The sequence below is a fragment of the Castanea sativa genome, chromosome 12, assembly GCF_040712315.1.
Source record: "Castanea sativa cultivar Marrone di Chiusa Pesio chromosome 12, ASM4071231v1".
In the NCBI taxonomy this organism is placed as follows: Eukaryota; Viridiplantae; Streptophyta; class Magnoliopsida; order Fagales; family Fagaceae; genus Castanea; species Castanea sativa.
The window spans coordinates 42,653,839-42,670,838 of NC_134024.1; the positions used below are offsets into that span (position 1 = coordinate 42,653,839).

At 36.1% G+C, this 17,000-nt stretch overlaps 2 protein-coding genes across 2 annotated transcripts; one reads left to right on the top strand and one right to left on the bottom strand.

Annotated features, from left to right (window-relative positions):
• Positions 1-2,647: 2,647 nt before the first annotated feature.
• Positions 2,648-3,256, bottom strand: LOC142620714 (uncharacterized protein At4g02000-like). Its single transcript, XM_075794039.1, has 2 exons — positions 3,104-3,256; positions 2,648-3,061 (listed from the first exon to the last, which is right to left on the bottom strand). Exons 1-2 carry the CDS (start codon positions 3,254-3,256, stop codon positions 2,648-2,650), a joined length of 567 nt encoding a protein of 188 aa, XP_075650154.1.
• Positions 3,257-6,504: 3,248 nt separating this feature from the next.
• On the top strand, positions 6,505-7,359 carry LOC142620715 (G2/mitotic-specific cyclin S13-7-like). The gene has a single exon (XM_075794040.1). It carries the CDS (start codon positions 6,505-6,507, stop codon positions 7,357-7,359), a length of 855 nt encoding a protein of 284 aa, XP_075650155.1.
• The last annotated feature ends 9,641 nt before the right edge of the window (positions 7,360-17,000 follow it).

Consider the following 17,000-nt stretch of genomic DNA (forward strand, 5'->3'; position numbering starts at 1 on the left):
AGAGACTTTCACTAAATGGGTAATAGCTTATGTATCCTCAGTCTCTTTTGAAGTGCTTGTGAATGGTGGCAAAACTAAGTCATTTAAGACGAGCAGGGGAATAAGGCAAGGTGATCCTCTCTCACCTTACCTATTCATTTTGGGCCAAGAAATGTTATCAAGGCTGATTGATCATGAGTTAAATCTGAAAAATATCAACGACATCAAAACTAGCATCAGTGGGCCAACCATCATTCATGTCATGTATGCCAACGATATTATCTTGTTCTCGAAGGCCTCTAGAAGAGATGCAGCAAATCTAGTGAAAACTTTGTAAAAATATTGCAGATGGTCGGAGCAATCCATTAATAGGAACAAGTCAGGGGTATTTTTTTTCTCCAAGCACACTCAAGGCCAATCCCGTAGATCAGTTAAGAGCATTCTCCAAGTAAAAAGCCTAAAAAAGATGCGGTCTACCTAGGAGCACCGTTGTTCTTATCCAGATCTCCCTCCAAAGATTTTGCATTCCTCCAAGACAAGCTCGAAGCAAAATTGATGGGTTGAGAAGCAAATGTTTGTCATGGGTAGGGAGAAGAACCCTCATCAATTCTATAGCACAAACTCTACCTATCTACACCATGTCCACTTTTAGCATTCCCAATAAGGTGTGTGACAAATTGGACTTCTTAACCAAAAGGTTTTGGTGGAAGCCATGTCAATGAGAGGGCAGATTTATTGCTTGGAACTCATGGGATAAACTTTGCTATTCGAGGAGTGTTGGAAGTCTAGGCTTCAAAAAAGCAAAGAATGTGAATTCCGCATTGCTAGCCAAGTTGGTCTGGATGATAGCATCCAAAAGGGATAGCCTTTGTATGAGGATTCTAAGATCAAAATACAAGGTCAAGGAAGATTGGCCCAGGGCTGAAGCATTGAAGCATGTTTCCCTAATCTGGATAGCTATTAAGAAAGATAAGGCCACTATTTCAAAAGGAGCTTGTTTCATTATCGGAGATGGCAGCTCGGTAGATGTTTGGCTAGATCCTTGGGTGCCATGGATCCAGGGCTTTATTCCAACCCCTAAAGGTCAGTCCACACCCCAAACATCTCTTAAGGGGGCCCACCTCATGAACTCTGATCATCATAGATGGAAGGTAACTTTAGTCCTTGACCTCTTTAACCCAAACTCTGCCAATGCCATCCTCTCTATCCCTATTCCCTCTAGACCTCGTCCTAATAAGTTGGTTTGGATTCCTGATTCCAAAGGGCGTTTTTCTATAAAGTTTTCCTATAAAGAGATAGTCAATCTCTCATCCCATCCAACCACCCCTAATGTGGACTAGAGGAAGCTTTGGAAGTTTAAAGGTCCTGAGAGGATAAAATTATTTCTTTGGAGAGTTGCTGTCAATGCCTTGCCTACAAAAGAAAATCTAATGTGCTAGATGCAGGTTGAGGATCCTTGCTATGTGTTGTGTAATTAGGGGGTGGAAACATTTGCCCATATCTTCTTATTTTGCCCTATGGCCAAAGCACTTTGGTTCTTTATTTATCCTATATCTACTCTCCCATCCACTAATGCGTCAATATGTGTTTGAGAGTACGTTTGAACCGCCACTGTTACCCCTTCCTTCCAAAATAAGGCCAGGCCCCCGCTTTTCTCAACACTCGAAACAAACAAGCCGTCTTTCATGTTGCATTTATCCTTGACCATATCCATCCAATTCTTCTTATCAGACTTAGTCTCAATGAGGAAGACAATTTTGGGATCTTCTTTTTTAACAACCTTTTCCAAGGCGTTGACTGACCGGAGGTTCCCAAGCCCCCGACAGTTCCAGCTTAAGCAAAGTCATTGTGTCCGGTGGGGCTGCCCCACAGCCTCCGCCGATCCTAAATGTTCAAACAACAAAGTACTAAGTTGCCTGGTTTCCTCCTCCATACGCAGCTTCTTTTTTATCTCGAAACACTCAGCATGGGACGTGTATGCATGCTCTTGTTTCCTTTTTACTACGTACCCACTAACGGATTGCATGGCATCCTCATGTGCACGTTCATCATCCTGTGCACTTAAGAGATTACCTTTGTGTGGGCTTTTCCTTATGGCCGATTTAGGCTTATTTGGTGAAGGACCATTTTTAGTTTTTGAAGAGTTCTTACTTTTGTTTTTATTACGGTTGGGCCTATGCAAGCCCACTACATTATCCAGTACTTTGTCAACCCGACCCACCACGAAGGAAGATTCTGGAGGAGTACTAGAACCCTCTCTGACATAATGATCATCCTTATCCCTCCTTGATTCTTGCAACACAGATTCTGAGTTCAAGAGCAGAGATGTGTTACCGTTGAGAAGTAGATTTCTTCCTATATTTCCAGCGTGAATTTCGGGATCCCCACTCCTTGAGGGCGTGATCTTTGGGTCAGCTGTTAAAGCGTCATCAATTTCCCTGATACACACCTCGAAATCCGGGATTTTGCGCCCTGTTGTTGTCACCTCGATCCTCGCCAAATCACCGTCGAACTGAGGACCACCAACACTTTCAACGACCATGGAGGCCTGAGCGAAGTCCTTCTAGTTATCGGCCTCTACATCGTCAGCGTTTCCCAGCTCTCAATGTCGTGCTTTTTTCACCGCCGTAACCGTGGTGTGTGTTTGGTGCATCGACAATGGTGCGCGCTATACTTCGCTCTCTGGTTTATCAAAACCCAGGACTTCCACCACAGATTTCTTTGCACCGCTGAATTGAGGAGCTCGAAGCCACGGTCCGTACTGCTGGTCCTCCGTTAAAAGGCTGCCTCGGCTGCTCAGCCACACCACGTAGTCCTTGTCGTCGTGGGTGAGGCTACCACACCAATAACATAGATTTGGTAGCCTCTCATAACAATAGGAAACCCATCCTTCTTTGTCACACTCCCATGTCACCAGTCGCCCCCTGCTCAACGGCTTAGTAATATCCACTACTACACGGACTCGTACGAAGTTTCCTCCCTGCATCTCTGAGTAGTCCGCTGGCTTGATCACCGTTCCCAGTGTCGCCCCTAGACTCAGAGCAACCTCCCTTGTCAATAAAGAGAAAGGAAGGCCATGGACCTATATCCAAAAGGTCGTATTGCAAAAGTTAAGCTCATTCACTGGCTTCTGACCATCGTAATGTTCTAAAGCCACCAGGTGTTGATCATATGTCCACGACTCTCCATGCAAAACCTTTTCCACATCCGCCTCCAACTTGAAAGCGAACAAGGCTATGTTGTCGCCGGCTGCCCTTATCTCGAAATTTCGACACATTCTCCACAAAGGTCGAAACGTTTTAGCAAGAGCTTCGATGTTAATCGCTCGTCAGGTGAAAAACTTCCCTACAAGAACATATTCTGGTAAGTGCTTTTCATTTGACAAATCAAACTTTGAACCTTCCGTATTTGTTAGGGAGAATTTTTTCCACTTTTGGGCAAGCTCCTCCATTAAATTGTTTCCCTGTACCCTTGACAAAAACCCACTAGCCTCCTAGCAACTGTGTTGCTAAGAGGAGACAGCCCGTCCTCCTCTGAAGAGAAGGGACTCCTATGCTACAGGTAGAGAGCAACTTCCCTACCAGAGAACTTGTTTTTGTATTCGGTAACTTGATTGTATGTACACCTTTTATAAACACATTGAGAACCAGAATCAACTCAACACTAACTTCTTGAGTTTCTAACCTCATGTTACTAAGTACCTAAGAGACTCTATGCAGTGGCAACTCCAAGAATTTTTTTTCAGAGTGTTCCTTAAGAAGCATAAATTACACAATCCAATAAAAAGATAAATTCATATATTGACAATAACAACAATAAAAAAAAATGCAAATACATATAGTTTACGATTGCCTTCTAAGAGTTTTCATAAATTAATTTGTTTAACATAATTTAATTTGTTTGTCTTTTATAATGTATTAGTTAATTAAATTATTAATTATTGTTGTTTAGTTGCTTCATTATTAATTTTTTTTTTTAGCACACACCCCACTGTGTAGTAGCACACACTCTATGTGCATTATTCATGGCTCAACCCACTACCTAGTACCTAACATAATTTACTTTTTTGTCTTTTATAATGTATTTGTCAATTAACCTTTACTGCCTCTGCATGCCATTACTGCCTTTACATGTCCACTTCCTCAATTCAAATATCCCACCCCACAACCCCATAACCCCCATCCACCCCCCACTCAATAGACAAGAGTCACAAGAGCCAATCAATATTCCACAAAACATTAAACATATAAAACATTCACAACACACAAAATTCACAATACACAAAACGACAAACTCACAAACCAATAAAGACAAAATGTCAAATAAAGTTATAAAGCAAAGACAATTAGACATAGAGAAATAGAGAAATAGAGAGAAGTAAAGAACTGAAATATCTTAAGGCTTGAGGGGCGACGCCGCAGTAGCACGTTGAGGCGAGGACAGAGGACTTGAGGCTACAAGGCGAAGCCAAGCAATCTTTAATCCGATCTCCGATCTCGTTGTCGAGGCGACAAGGCCAAGTGACTCGTTATTGCTCAAGTTTGAGGCCCAATGAGCTCTGTTGCTCGCGATTGAGGCTCAATGTGCTCTGTTGCTCGAGTTTGAGGCGGTCCAGGCGGAGACGCCATTGCGCTGATATGGTTGGAGCTTGGTCATTGATAAGGTTTTTATGGTTTTAGGTTAGGATTTCTAATTTCAGTTTTACTTTACCATTTGATGATTTTGATCAATTGGTAGACGCGCATTGGGTTTTGGTTAGGTTTTTTTTTTTAGAATCCGTTTGGGTTGGCTCGGTTGGGTATTTAGTTAATAAAATTTTAACTAAATTTTTTTTGAGAATCTATTTGGGTTAATTTTGTTTAGGATTGATGTTGGGCTTTTTTTTCTCTAGGGTGGGCTTGCTATGTTACAAATTTTTTCTTTTTTCAGAATTTAGTTCAAAACTTTTTTTTTAGGCTTTTTCTTTTTGCTTGAAAGTAAAACAAATAATGGAGCAAAATATAATTTTATTGGCATAAAAAAAATTGAGAGTGTTCCCAAAATTTTTTTAAAGGGTAGAAAAATAAAAAATTTTAAATTATTATATATAAATTTTTTCACCCTAGCCTTAATGTGACGCCGCCATTGACTCTATGGTTGATTGTTTGACGTCCCTCCATTTTTCTCTCCATCTTACGGAATCGACTCTCTTTCTCGCCGTCAATATTTTTGATCGTTTCCTCTCCGTTGAGCTTGTGTTCTCTGAAAATGACTTGAAAAAATCCTTCCCGAACCCCTACTACTTGTTATTAATGAGAAGTAGTTTTATGCATAATATTAATAAATAAAAAACTTGTAAATTTCACATTTGAATGAATGAAAAATTATGACATTAAAAAAAAAAAACCTCATCGCACGCGCGAAACTCGTGTGATGAGACCAGTAATCTAATAATCAGTAAGTATTATCTATTTTAATAAGATATTTTTATATTAAAAAATTATTTAGTGGGAATATTTCATATATAAAAGAAAATTATATATATATATATAAATATTTTTAGTGTGGATTCTATAACTTTTTTTAAAGGTACATTGATAACTTTATTTTCAAATAAATGACTAGTTAAAATTTTTGACATTTATCTAAATAATTTATCTTTTGTTAAAAAAAATAAAAATTGTGTGTTTTGACTGTCAAAGTTTTTCAACTTTTTCTTTTATAGTTTCACGTTCTCTCATTTAATTACCAATGAACTAGAATTATATCAACTAAACAATTAATTAATTACTTTTATATATATATATATATATATATATATATATATATATATATATATTGTTGGAAAAAGCTGTACCTTCTGATGTAACCTGTTAAAAAAAATAACATTTCTAATAATTCAGAATTTTTTCCCAAAAAAGAAATAAAAATTCAGAATTCTAATGATAAAAGGGCCGACGAGGAAAGGAGTCTAGAAGATTCTGATTTTTTTATTTTTATTTTTTATTTTAAAGCAGTACTAATTAATGGATAAAGAAGGAGTCTAGAAGATTCTGATTTAAAAAATTAAAAATTAAAAGCTGTTCTAATTAATGGATAAAGAACACCGTCATTTGCTCTGTTGTTAATAAAAAATAAAAAAATAAAAAACCTCCTTTCCTTTTGGGATAAAACCAGAAACAGAGAGCAACAAAAGGTTACATTGTTCACCGCCTAATGATAGGAATTCGAAATTCTTATTTCCTAATCACACTCGGATTTTGTTCACCGCCTCATCTTTCTTGCGTTCTACTCTCAGAAGTAGCCGTTGAGGCGGTGATCACAATCCGAGTGTGATTAGGATTTCCGAATTCCGAATAGCGAAAGGAGAAACAATTGTTGGGTATTTATAAGATTGCAATGCTTTGCATAATTACTACATTTTTTTTTTTTTTATATTTTGAAATTCCAGTTTCCACAGCGTCTCCTTCACCCGTCTGATTTACTCTACATCTTCTTCTTCCTTCAAAACCCTTTCTTACTCTCTCTGATCTGCGACCCTCATTCATGGCTATTATTGCTAAACTCCTGGGTTGTTTTAAGAACAAAGTGCACCACCATACCGACAACAACAACGTAGCACTAGATCAAGAACAAGAAGAAAGTATGTACGCCTTTTACAAACGCATTGAGACCCAGAATCAACTCAGCACTGACTTCTTGAGTTTCCAACCTCAAGTTTCTGTGGATGTAAGAAACTCTCCGGTTGGTTGGTTGACGTCCCTCCATTTTTCTCTTGATCTTTTGCAACCGACTCTCTTTCTCGCCGTCAATATTGTCGATCGTTTCCTCTCTGTTGAGGTTGTGTCGTCTGAACATGACTTGAAACAAGTGGCTATTGTTGCATTAGTCATTGCATGTAAATTTGAGGAGAACTGGTCTCCTACTGCTCTTACTTTAATGGAGGAGGATGAGGATGGTTATGGTAGTACTTATTACAGTCAACAGCAGATTAATGCCATCGAAAAAAACATTCTTCAAAAATTGGGGTGGAAATTATTGGTTCCTACCATCCATTCCTTTTTGGTTGAAATTTTCAAATCTTGTGGGTACTGTGATCAAGAGTTCAAGGATATGGCATTCTTTTTTGGTGAAGTGGCACTTAACGATTACCATGCTACTATCAGTTACTCTCCATCCACACTGGCTGTCTCTGCCATTTATGCTGCAATGTGCGTGCTAAAGAAAAGCCGTGGTTCCAAGAGGAGATTTCTTAACACCAATCAATCTTATTCTAAAGGAGAAGTCACCTTCTGTGCTAGAAGGCTTCAACGGTTGGCGAGTGTGGCAACCACTGGGAAACTAATGAGAACCCTTGCTGAGAAGTATTCTGATCAAATTTTGATATTTACATCCCAATAAGTAGTAACACTAGTTTCTATGTTTTCTGTTTTTTTTGTTTCTTGTAAATTTTAGTGCTTTTTTTTAAATAGAATCTAGTATTATTTCAGTGGTTTCAATATGTAATTTGGACGCAATGATATCACCAAAAAGGTGATAATATCATTTTTTTTTTTTTATAACATAATGTCACCTTGAGGACACTATGAGTGATAATATGGACTAATTTCAATAAAAATATGTCACCTTGATGAAAGTGCATTTTAGAGTTTGGCATAAGATTTCATATATCACCCAAAAAAAAGAAAAAATAAAAAGAAGTTTGGAATAAGAATGCATTCAACTTTTGGTTTTACCCCTTTATTGTTTATTCTTAGAAGGAGTTCAGTGATGATGTGGCCAATTGATACTCAAATTGAAATAATCGCACACTCAATTTCATAATTTGTTGACTTGTGCGATTGTGAGTAATCGATATTTTCTGTCACTACTGACTTATGCGACCCATCACTTTTTGTTGATCACCCACAGTTGCACAAGTTAATAAGTTGTGAAGTTAAATGTCAGAATGATTGTGCTTGTGATATTGTTTTTTACCAAAAGTGCACTAGTCTAACTAAGGTACCGCAAAGAATGTTACACACTATAACAACATCCGCCTTGGTATGAGTCTAAAGGCAAGGGATGTGATGTTATGATGAGGTCTGGGGAGTGAGTGAGGGTGATAATTGTAGTAGGAGAGAGAAAATGCACAACTATATCAAAAGGAAAAGCAAGAAAGGCAAAAGACTCAACAATAAAAGAACTACAGGATTTCTCAATGAGCTTTCCCTTCTCTGCCTTCCTTTTACCTGTTTTTCTCTTTTATTACTCAGAATTCTAAATTGAGAACCATGTTTTATTTTTAGCCAATCAAGACATGAATGCAAAATAAGAGAGACAAATGCAATTCAATTTTGTATCAAAAGCTGTCAAGATAAGGATATATTTCGGTATCAATTAATCTAATATACTATTACTAGATTATATATATATATATATAATTAAATATAATAACAATTATTTCATTATTTTTATTGGCGGATAAAACAAACTATTTTAATAATATATTATACATATTTACCAAATAAACTTTTAAAAGACTAATTTTTCGTTTTAGTAATTAATATTAGACTAATTAATACAGTTTTGTTTCTATTTTTATTTATACCACACATAATACATTACTCAAGCACAACATTCATTGCTTTTTTTTTTTTCTTTTTTAAAGCTTTAAAAAAAAAAAAAAAAAAAACCAACATTCTTTGCTCAACATCTCTCTGTTTCTCAAGGACTCGAAGACAGCATCTTGTTATTGGAAACAGAGGAAACAAATCAGCTCAACTCTACGAATCAGCAACCAACACGCACAACTCAAATTCTCAGACTTCACTCTCCGAATTTACACGGACACAATCTCGTCATGCTACGACAAACAAACACAAAACACATACCCAATCAAATCCGAAACCAAACCCTCCAAATGCTCACCCTGGCCCACCTCCCATAAAAAAGAGTTGGGTTAGGTCAATTATATCCAAACCGTGTCTCTCAATAACCCAGGTTCGACTGAAACTCTCTCAAACTTAAAACTAAATCCCTTGGGCCCAGTTCTCTTCAAATTGGGCCCATATTTAACTAAGCCCATGATTGAGCCCAACTCATACAAATATCCAAAATAAAAACCTTATTACGTTAAATAATAATAAAAAACGACGTCGTCTCTTTCTGGGATTGTTGATAGTTGAGTCGGTGAACGAGTTTCATTAGGAATTCCGAATACCAAAAGGAAACAATTGTTGGGTATTTATAAGTTTACATTGCATTGAATAAATTTACATTATTATTATTATTTTATTAAATCTGCTTGAGATTACAGAGCAGATTTACGCTTAACCCATGACTATTTTGCTAATCTCCTGGGCTGTTTCAAGAAGAAGAAGAAGGTGCACCATCATACTCACAACAACGTAGCACTAGAACAAGAACAACGTCAAAATATGTACTCCTTTTACAAACACATCGAGAAGCAGAATCAACTCAACACTAACTTCTTGAGTTTCCAACCTCATGTTACTGAGTACCTAAGAGACTCTATGGTCGATTGGTTGACGTCCCTCCATTTTTTTCTCCATCTTACGCAGCCGACTCTCTTTCTCGCCGTCAATATTTTCGATCGTTTCCTCTCCTTTGAGCTTGTGTTGTCTGAACATGACTTGAAAATGGTGGCTATTGTTGCATTAGTCATCGCCTCTAAGTTTGAGGAGAGACGGTTTCCTTCTGCTCTTACTTTAATGGAGGATGGGATCGGTAGTAATTAGTTATTAGTTCCAACCATCCATTCCTTTTTGGTTGAAATTTTGGATTCTTGTGGGTATTTTGATTGAGAATTCAAGAATATGGCATTGTTTTTTGGTGAAGTGGCCCTTAACGATTACCATGCTACTATCAATTACTCTCCATCGACACTCGCTGTCTCTGCCATTTATGCTGCAATGTGCGTGCTAAAGAAAAGCCATGGTTCCAAGAGGAGATTTCTTAACACCAATCAATCTCATTCGAAAGGAGAAGTCATCTTCTGTGCTGAAATGCTTCAACGGCTGGCGAATATGGCACCTAATGGGAAACTAATGAGAACGGTTTCTAAAAAGTATTCTGATGAAGTTTTGCTGGTGCATTCCAAAAATATGGTTTCTATGTCTTCTGTTTTCTGTTTTTTTCTTTTATCTTTTATCTTCTTTTTGTTTCTTGTAAATTTTAGTGCTTATTTATTTATTAATAAAATCTAGAATTATTTTAGTGGATCCAATTATATCACAAAATGGTGATAATATCATTTTTTTTGATAACATAATGTCACTTTGAACACACTATGAGTGATAATATGGACTAATTTCATTTACATTTTTAAAAGGGGAAAAAACAAATGATTTCATTTCATTGCTATGTCCAAATTACCCCAAAAAAGTGATTCAATTTCTCAAAATGTAAATGTCATGCAAAAGCATATCCAAGCTTTCTTACCAATTGCAGGGCAGGAATATTTGTAGGCTCCCCTGAAATCTGGGCGTTCTCATTAGTTGGTTGTTCCCCCGCCAATTGTTGATCTTGGTTTGAACTTATATAGCTTGAATCATCCTTGCTCCGCATCTTTGATGACAAGGACTCGGATCTTGAGTCCAGCGAGTGGCTAAGAGGACAATGAACATGATGTGCATCTAGATTTTCAATGTGAGACCACAAATTGGGCAATGACTCTACCAGCTGCCCAACTTCGTTACCAGAAACCTTATGACTTCTAGTTATTATAATGGGGCTTGATGTTACCTTTGATTTTTCTTTCTCAATATCAGTCAATAGATTCAGATGAATATGACTTAAGTTCATATATAGCTAGAGGTCCAGAATGTTTTCCCCTGAAATGAAACACAATTTTGGCCAAAGGAAGCTTGATTTAAAAAAAAAAAAAAATCTGTATCACAAACATGAGAGTAATGTTATGTGAAGTATAAATTTTCTTCTTCTCCCTTTGTTTTTGGATAGGTTTGTACAATATAACTTGGGTTGATAAACTACAACGATAGTTTATATGTTGGCAACAGAATATTCTAAGAATGGAAAGAACAAGGAACCAAAATGCCTCAGTAAAGATGTGTGCATGGGTTTATTGACCAAAGACTTGTTTGGATCTAAAATAGCATAAGGATAAGCAATGATTTGATATATTTTGACAGTCACGTTTCCTTTACAAAAAATCACGACACATAAGGTAGACTAATACAAGGCGTATTTAGTAATCTAGTATTTCATTCCCCTAACCCAAATGTTGCACAATCAATTGTGAACCACATCTCATGAAACAGTGATCACTAGTTAAAACATCTCCTATCTCCTTCCCTTAGCGCCAAAAACCTCACCTATAAAGCAAAAAGGTACCTACTTTCCATGCTTTAATATTGAAGTCTCTCTCAAGCATTCCTCAATTAAGCTGGATTTTGCAGCTACTATACACTTGCGTTTAAGTGCTTGAAAATTTTTACCAAGTTCATCAAGAGCATTGTCTGCTTTCTTTTTAACATGAAGACCGTGGTAAGCAAGCGCAAGTCTCTTCAAATGGTCAAAAGTAAATTGGATTTAAAATTTTTCGAATTGTAAGATCTTCAAGCTTGTCCACCAATTGAGAAGCAAATCTTTTGTTATATCCACAACCATGGTGTTTATCATGCTATATACACACATAACATGTAAAATAAATACATTTTCACCATTGGCCTTAACATAGATGTGACACTGATATATATCCCCGTGCTTGGAAAGCAACTGCTTAAGGATAGGGGCCAACCTCAAAGGAACCATGTCTACAACACTGGCAACCTCTTCTTTAGGAGCCCACTTAGAGCTAACCTCGATAATCTCATGTACACTATTAAATGGTTCAGGTATCTTTACACCACGATCAAGAATCTTCACAAATCGTGTATAAGCCTTGTCAAATAGTAGGAAAGCTTCATGGACACTGTCTTCTTCATCATGGCCATCCTCTTTATCAATAACCTGTTTCCTTTCTTGAGCCCCCAAATAACTATTCAATTGCTCAATATCATCTTTACTCCAAGATTCCAAAATATCAAATAAAGTCAAAGCTTTCTTGACTTGGTTCTTTTTTTTTTTTTTGGCAGCATATTCTTTGCTGTGTTTTTACAAATCAACTTTCCAGAATGTTCAAGAGTACTCCTCAATTCTACGTCTCCATACTCTCCCTTCAGCAATGATGTTACCTAGGAACCAACTAGAGATTGAGTCAAGTACAAACCAATAGTATAATGTTCAACTGAGGAAGAATGCAAAACTATTGAAACACCCCCTCCCCCCAAACCAAGGATTTCAAATGTTCTATTGATTGTTGCTTTGTACCTATGTTTTAAGCCTTATTTAAATATATCATATTGATTAGCAGAGATTTTAGTTCTCTTCTGTTCTCAAGATAATTTTAATAAAAGATACATGTACACATAGTATATGCTGTTGCATAATAGAAGTCTCTGGATTAACAGATTACGGATTATATAAGGAGAAAATTTTCATATATTTTGTTATAAAAAAAATCATTTAACTTCATGACCCTTTTATTTGGCCATATCTTAACTTCGCAAATTGGTTGAAATTTCCTGTGCTTTCTGTGGATCTATGACTAGTAAAAATAATAACAGAGCCATTATTAATGAGTTTTTGGCTTTTATTAATTAGATAGTTGAATAAGATTTTAAAGAAATGGCTTGCAAATAAATCTCTTTTAGGTTTGAACCTACATTCAATAAGCCATGTGTAACTTTGAAATTAAGTAGTTTTTGAAGTTCTGCCTTGATGACACATTCTACACTATGCCATATTTTCTGTAAGTCATTGGTTTCCACCATATTTTACAAACACACATTAACGAGTCGTGTTTATCCAATGCTGTGCAATAGTTATCATTGATATGGTTGCAAAACTTAACATTACTACGATTTATGTTTTAACATGCTATCCGGAATTTTTTCCCTGTCATAAGTCATAACTTATTATAATTATAATTATTATTTTTTGTTAGTCATAAAGAGTAAAGGGATAATAATTTAGAATGCAACTCAAGTCTCAGGGTGATTTCAATTCTGAAATAAAAAAGAACTTCACTAGTAGCTAGTAGATTATGCTTTTAAATTTTGGATCTTCAAAAATAATAATAAGATTCTATATATATTAGGTTACCCGAGAGATTACGCTTTTAAGTTCAGCAACATAATGACATTCTGCACAGTGATAGATGGGTAACAGTGGGTCTCTTTCTTCCTCACAAGCATCAAAACAATTTGTATGCCTTGTCTTCCTCTCCCTCTTGAAGTGGAGAATTTGTAAGGACGAGGGGATGTAGATGACATTTAATTTTGATAGTATATGGTAGTGGACCACAGGTAAGATGGAGATTAAGATCACAATAGAGACAAGTGAAGGAATATGATTCACAAATATTGTATCGGCAAACATTGCAATCAAGTTTATTTTTCTCTATATTGTGGTCCCTGAATTGTAGAAGGTGACCATGACCTTCGTATGTTATGGCAGGCAACATTAAAGTGCTGCATTCAGCGTGCAAGAGGAAATCACATTTGTAATTCTCACAAATGTAGGCGATGCTTTGACTATTTTGTTGTCCACATGTGAAAGGAAGGATTAACTTGCGACAGGCATTGCAAAAGCTTTCATTATTCATGACTAATTTATCAAAATATGAATAGGACTCACTAATATTACTGTGCTTGAGCAGGGTGAGAGGGTGATATGGATGGAAGGGATGGAAGATCTGTTGCGGCAACTCAAGGCATGATTTGTGAAAGTAAATGTCCTTAATAGTATTCTGATGAAGCTCTTCCACAAACATAAGTAGGACCTATACTACATCCTTTCCCACAAATACAACAATTATTTACTTCTTCTTCATCATCTAGCAGCTGCTTGTTCTTACCAAGTATCAATGGATGTCCTGGAGGAAGTGGTGAATCTGTTCTTCATTGCTAGTGGTGGTGGGTGATAGAGCGCAATCAATGTCCATCACACAACAGCACTGTTTACAGCTATAGTACCAAAACTTAGGAGGCTTGCTGAGATGTTCACAACAAGCTTTGCAAGTAATACCTTGATCTGATTCATTAGTGCAGATGGATAGAAGATGGGGTTGATAGAAGTGTTGGATCTCTAGTGGCAACTTCCTCTCAAAACATGATTTATGGATAAAGAAGAGACATGGGATGCAACCATAGGCTGTATCTCGATTCAAGAAGTAGTCTCCAATGGATGTTGGTGGTTAGGATGTGTATGAACTTCTCCTTCTTCACTTAATTTAACCTGACTCATTAAACGCAGTCCATATCAAGTTGGAAATTGCACTCGTCACAGCGGAAAATAAGCCTCGAAATTTGTAAAATCACAATATTCTTCTATACAAGTATCACACATAGGATTAATTGATATGGTCACGTAGCTATCGATGTATGGTAAGTGTATGTGGTGGTGAAAGAGGCCTTGCAGCTCTTGTGAAGCTGAAAGCATTGCACATGATTGGTGCAGGGCGTAACTACATCCTTCGCTACAAATGTACAAGGTCTGATCACCATTCCAGTTGAACAAGCATGCAGTGCAATGCAAGCAATCAGGTTCCTTAGTGATAATCGATGCTCATAATCAAAATGTTTAATCTCCTCCATATCTCTCTCTCTCTCTCTCTCCCTCTCTTCCCACTCTCCAGCATGCAAAGCAGAACCAGAGTGCTGGAGACTAATAAAGAGAGACAGATCGGAAATGATCCCTTTATAAAAAAGTTGCGTCTTTTGCCAGCCCACTTTATCATTCTTCTTTCATTTTAAAATTACTGTGCTAGAAAAAGAAGATAAAGAAAGAGTTGTGCTGGAGAGGAAAATAGAGAGGAGAGAGCAATGTATTGTTACATGTTTGAGATAAATAATTAGTGCGTGTATTGCTGCATTTGAGATAAGTGATTAGTGTGTGTGAGAATAAATAAAAGAATGTGATTTTCTTTAGTCCTGAGACATAGGCTGAAGCATTTAAATTAAATAATAATGAATTGATTCGGAATTTGTTCCATAGTTTTTTCTTTCAAGAAGGAAATATTTTTCATGTAAATATTTGTATTCTGGTGTGTGATTAACTGATTACTATTTTAAATTGATAATATATGTGATAATATTATTTGAGACCCAACAATTAATGCTTAAACAAACATTAATTGAACCAGAGTAAAAAAAAAAAAAATACACACAAAAGAAGGAATGCAAATGGTGGTGGTCAACTGGTCATCGTAGTCATGGAAGAAACCCCTTCTGAAGATTGAAGGTACTCACTTTCTTATCATCATCTTTTTCGTTTGTATCGAAAAAGTTTCTCGTCTTTGCTCTTATTGGTGACTCAACTCAATGTGAACTTTATTGTTTGTCATATTATATTATATAATGTATGTACAGTATATGTACCTTAAAAACTTGGATGGCTACTGAGAAAATATGGGTAGAGAAATTTCTAAAATGGAATTTATTTTCTAGGCCCTTTGTGAAAACAAAAACCACGATGTGATATGAGCCTAGCAATAAAATTTAGCTTTCTGAGTTCACTTTAGCTAGCTATGAATTAGAATAACATCAAACTAAAAGAAAAAGTCCCCTCTTCATTGGTCTCCTTAACAACCAAAGAGTGCATTGATTACTCTGTTCCAAATCAAATTAAATTTTGTCAAAAGAAAAGGTTCTTACGGAATATTAATAATTTATGCTAATGACTGAGTACTTAGTTTCATTTTTGAGAACAAAATACGTAAAGTTGTAATTTCCAATTATATTATGTTGGTTTTAATTTTATGTCAAATTTGATTGTAATTTCTTCAATCATTTTTCCTATTTGTATGTGGATTTACTTGTAAGGGATGAGTGTGAGAGATCAGTGAAGAATCAAGTTTCAAATGATGAATCAGTGGATTTCACGACTAGCTCGCGAGAAACAACCCGCGAAAAGGTCACATGTAGAGCACATGATTGAAAGACGAAGAATTTTGCTAGACTGTCAATTTCGCGAATGTTTCGCCAGAAGAGCCAACCAGCGAAAGTTTCTATTTGGCAAAAAATTGTGTTGCTTTCTCAAAAATTTTAAACACACTATATATCCCCTCATTACTCACGAATTGTAAGGAGGGCTTTTCAAAGAGAAAACCCTAGTAAATACACTTGAGAGTTAAAGATTGTTATATCCACAATCACTACACATTTTCTTGTGGTTTTTCTCAATTCCTACATCTCCATCTCTAAATCTTTGAGCAATTGTTAGCTCAAACACTTACTACACTCATTCTGAGTGTCAAGTGTGTTTTTGGTGTTGTTTGGAAGTATTGGAAGGTGCCATTCATTGGCTAATGCAATTGGGCTAGATTGCGAGATCCGAAAAGATAGAGAAGACAAGATTCAGAGAAGTCTGTTAGCAGCAAGAGCTTGGAGAGCTTAACCACATGAGATAGATTAGGCTTAGAGGACCGAATGGATTGACATAAATTAAAATGGACTGAAATGGATTGAAATGAACCAAATAGGACCGAATGGAACCAAAATGGATTGAGTGGATTGAAATAGACTGAAGTTGATCGAATGGGACCAATATTGTGATATAACTTTTAGATATCATATAGATTTGTACTAACTACAGTATAGCATTTAGCAAGAATCAATACTATTATATACTACAGCTTTTGGATATCAAGACTTTTATGGAGTAAAATCTATACTAACTACAATATTACTAAAAATCATTAGGAATTTGTTTATTATATTGTTGATGTGAAACTAACCAATCATGTCATTTTGTACATTTTTAGTTAGTAAATGATATCATTTATATGTGCTTCTTTTTACTATTACAAACTTAAACGAAAACATTCAAAAAATGCATCATTAATATTTGGATTAAACAATTAAATTAACTCATATAGTTATTTACTAATTACTACCATAAACATGAGGTTACTAAACTCGTTAAAGCCAACTAAATTTTAGCTTCACCTTCACCTAGTATTTATCTCATTATAGAAA

Bases quoted from the DNA above. Each gene is read 5' to 3' on its own strand.
- LOC142620715 (XM_075794040.1), top strand. From the start codon at position 6,505: ATGGCTATTATTGCTAAACTCCTGGGTTGTTTTAAGAACAAAGTGCAC.
- LOC142620714 (XM_075794039.1), bottom strand. From the start codon at position 3,256: ATGTGTCGAAATTTCGAGATAAGGGCAGCCGGCGACAACATAGCCTTG. The intron at 3,062-3,103 runs GTGAATGAGCTT...TTTTGGATATAG, and splicing joins ATTACGATGGTCAGAAGCCA to GTCCATGGCCTTCCTTTCTC.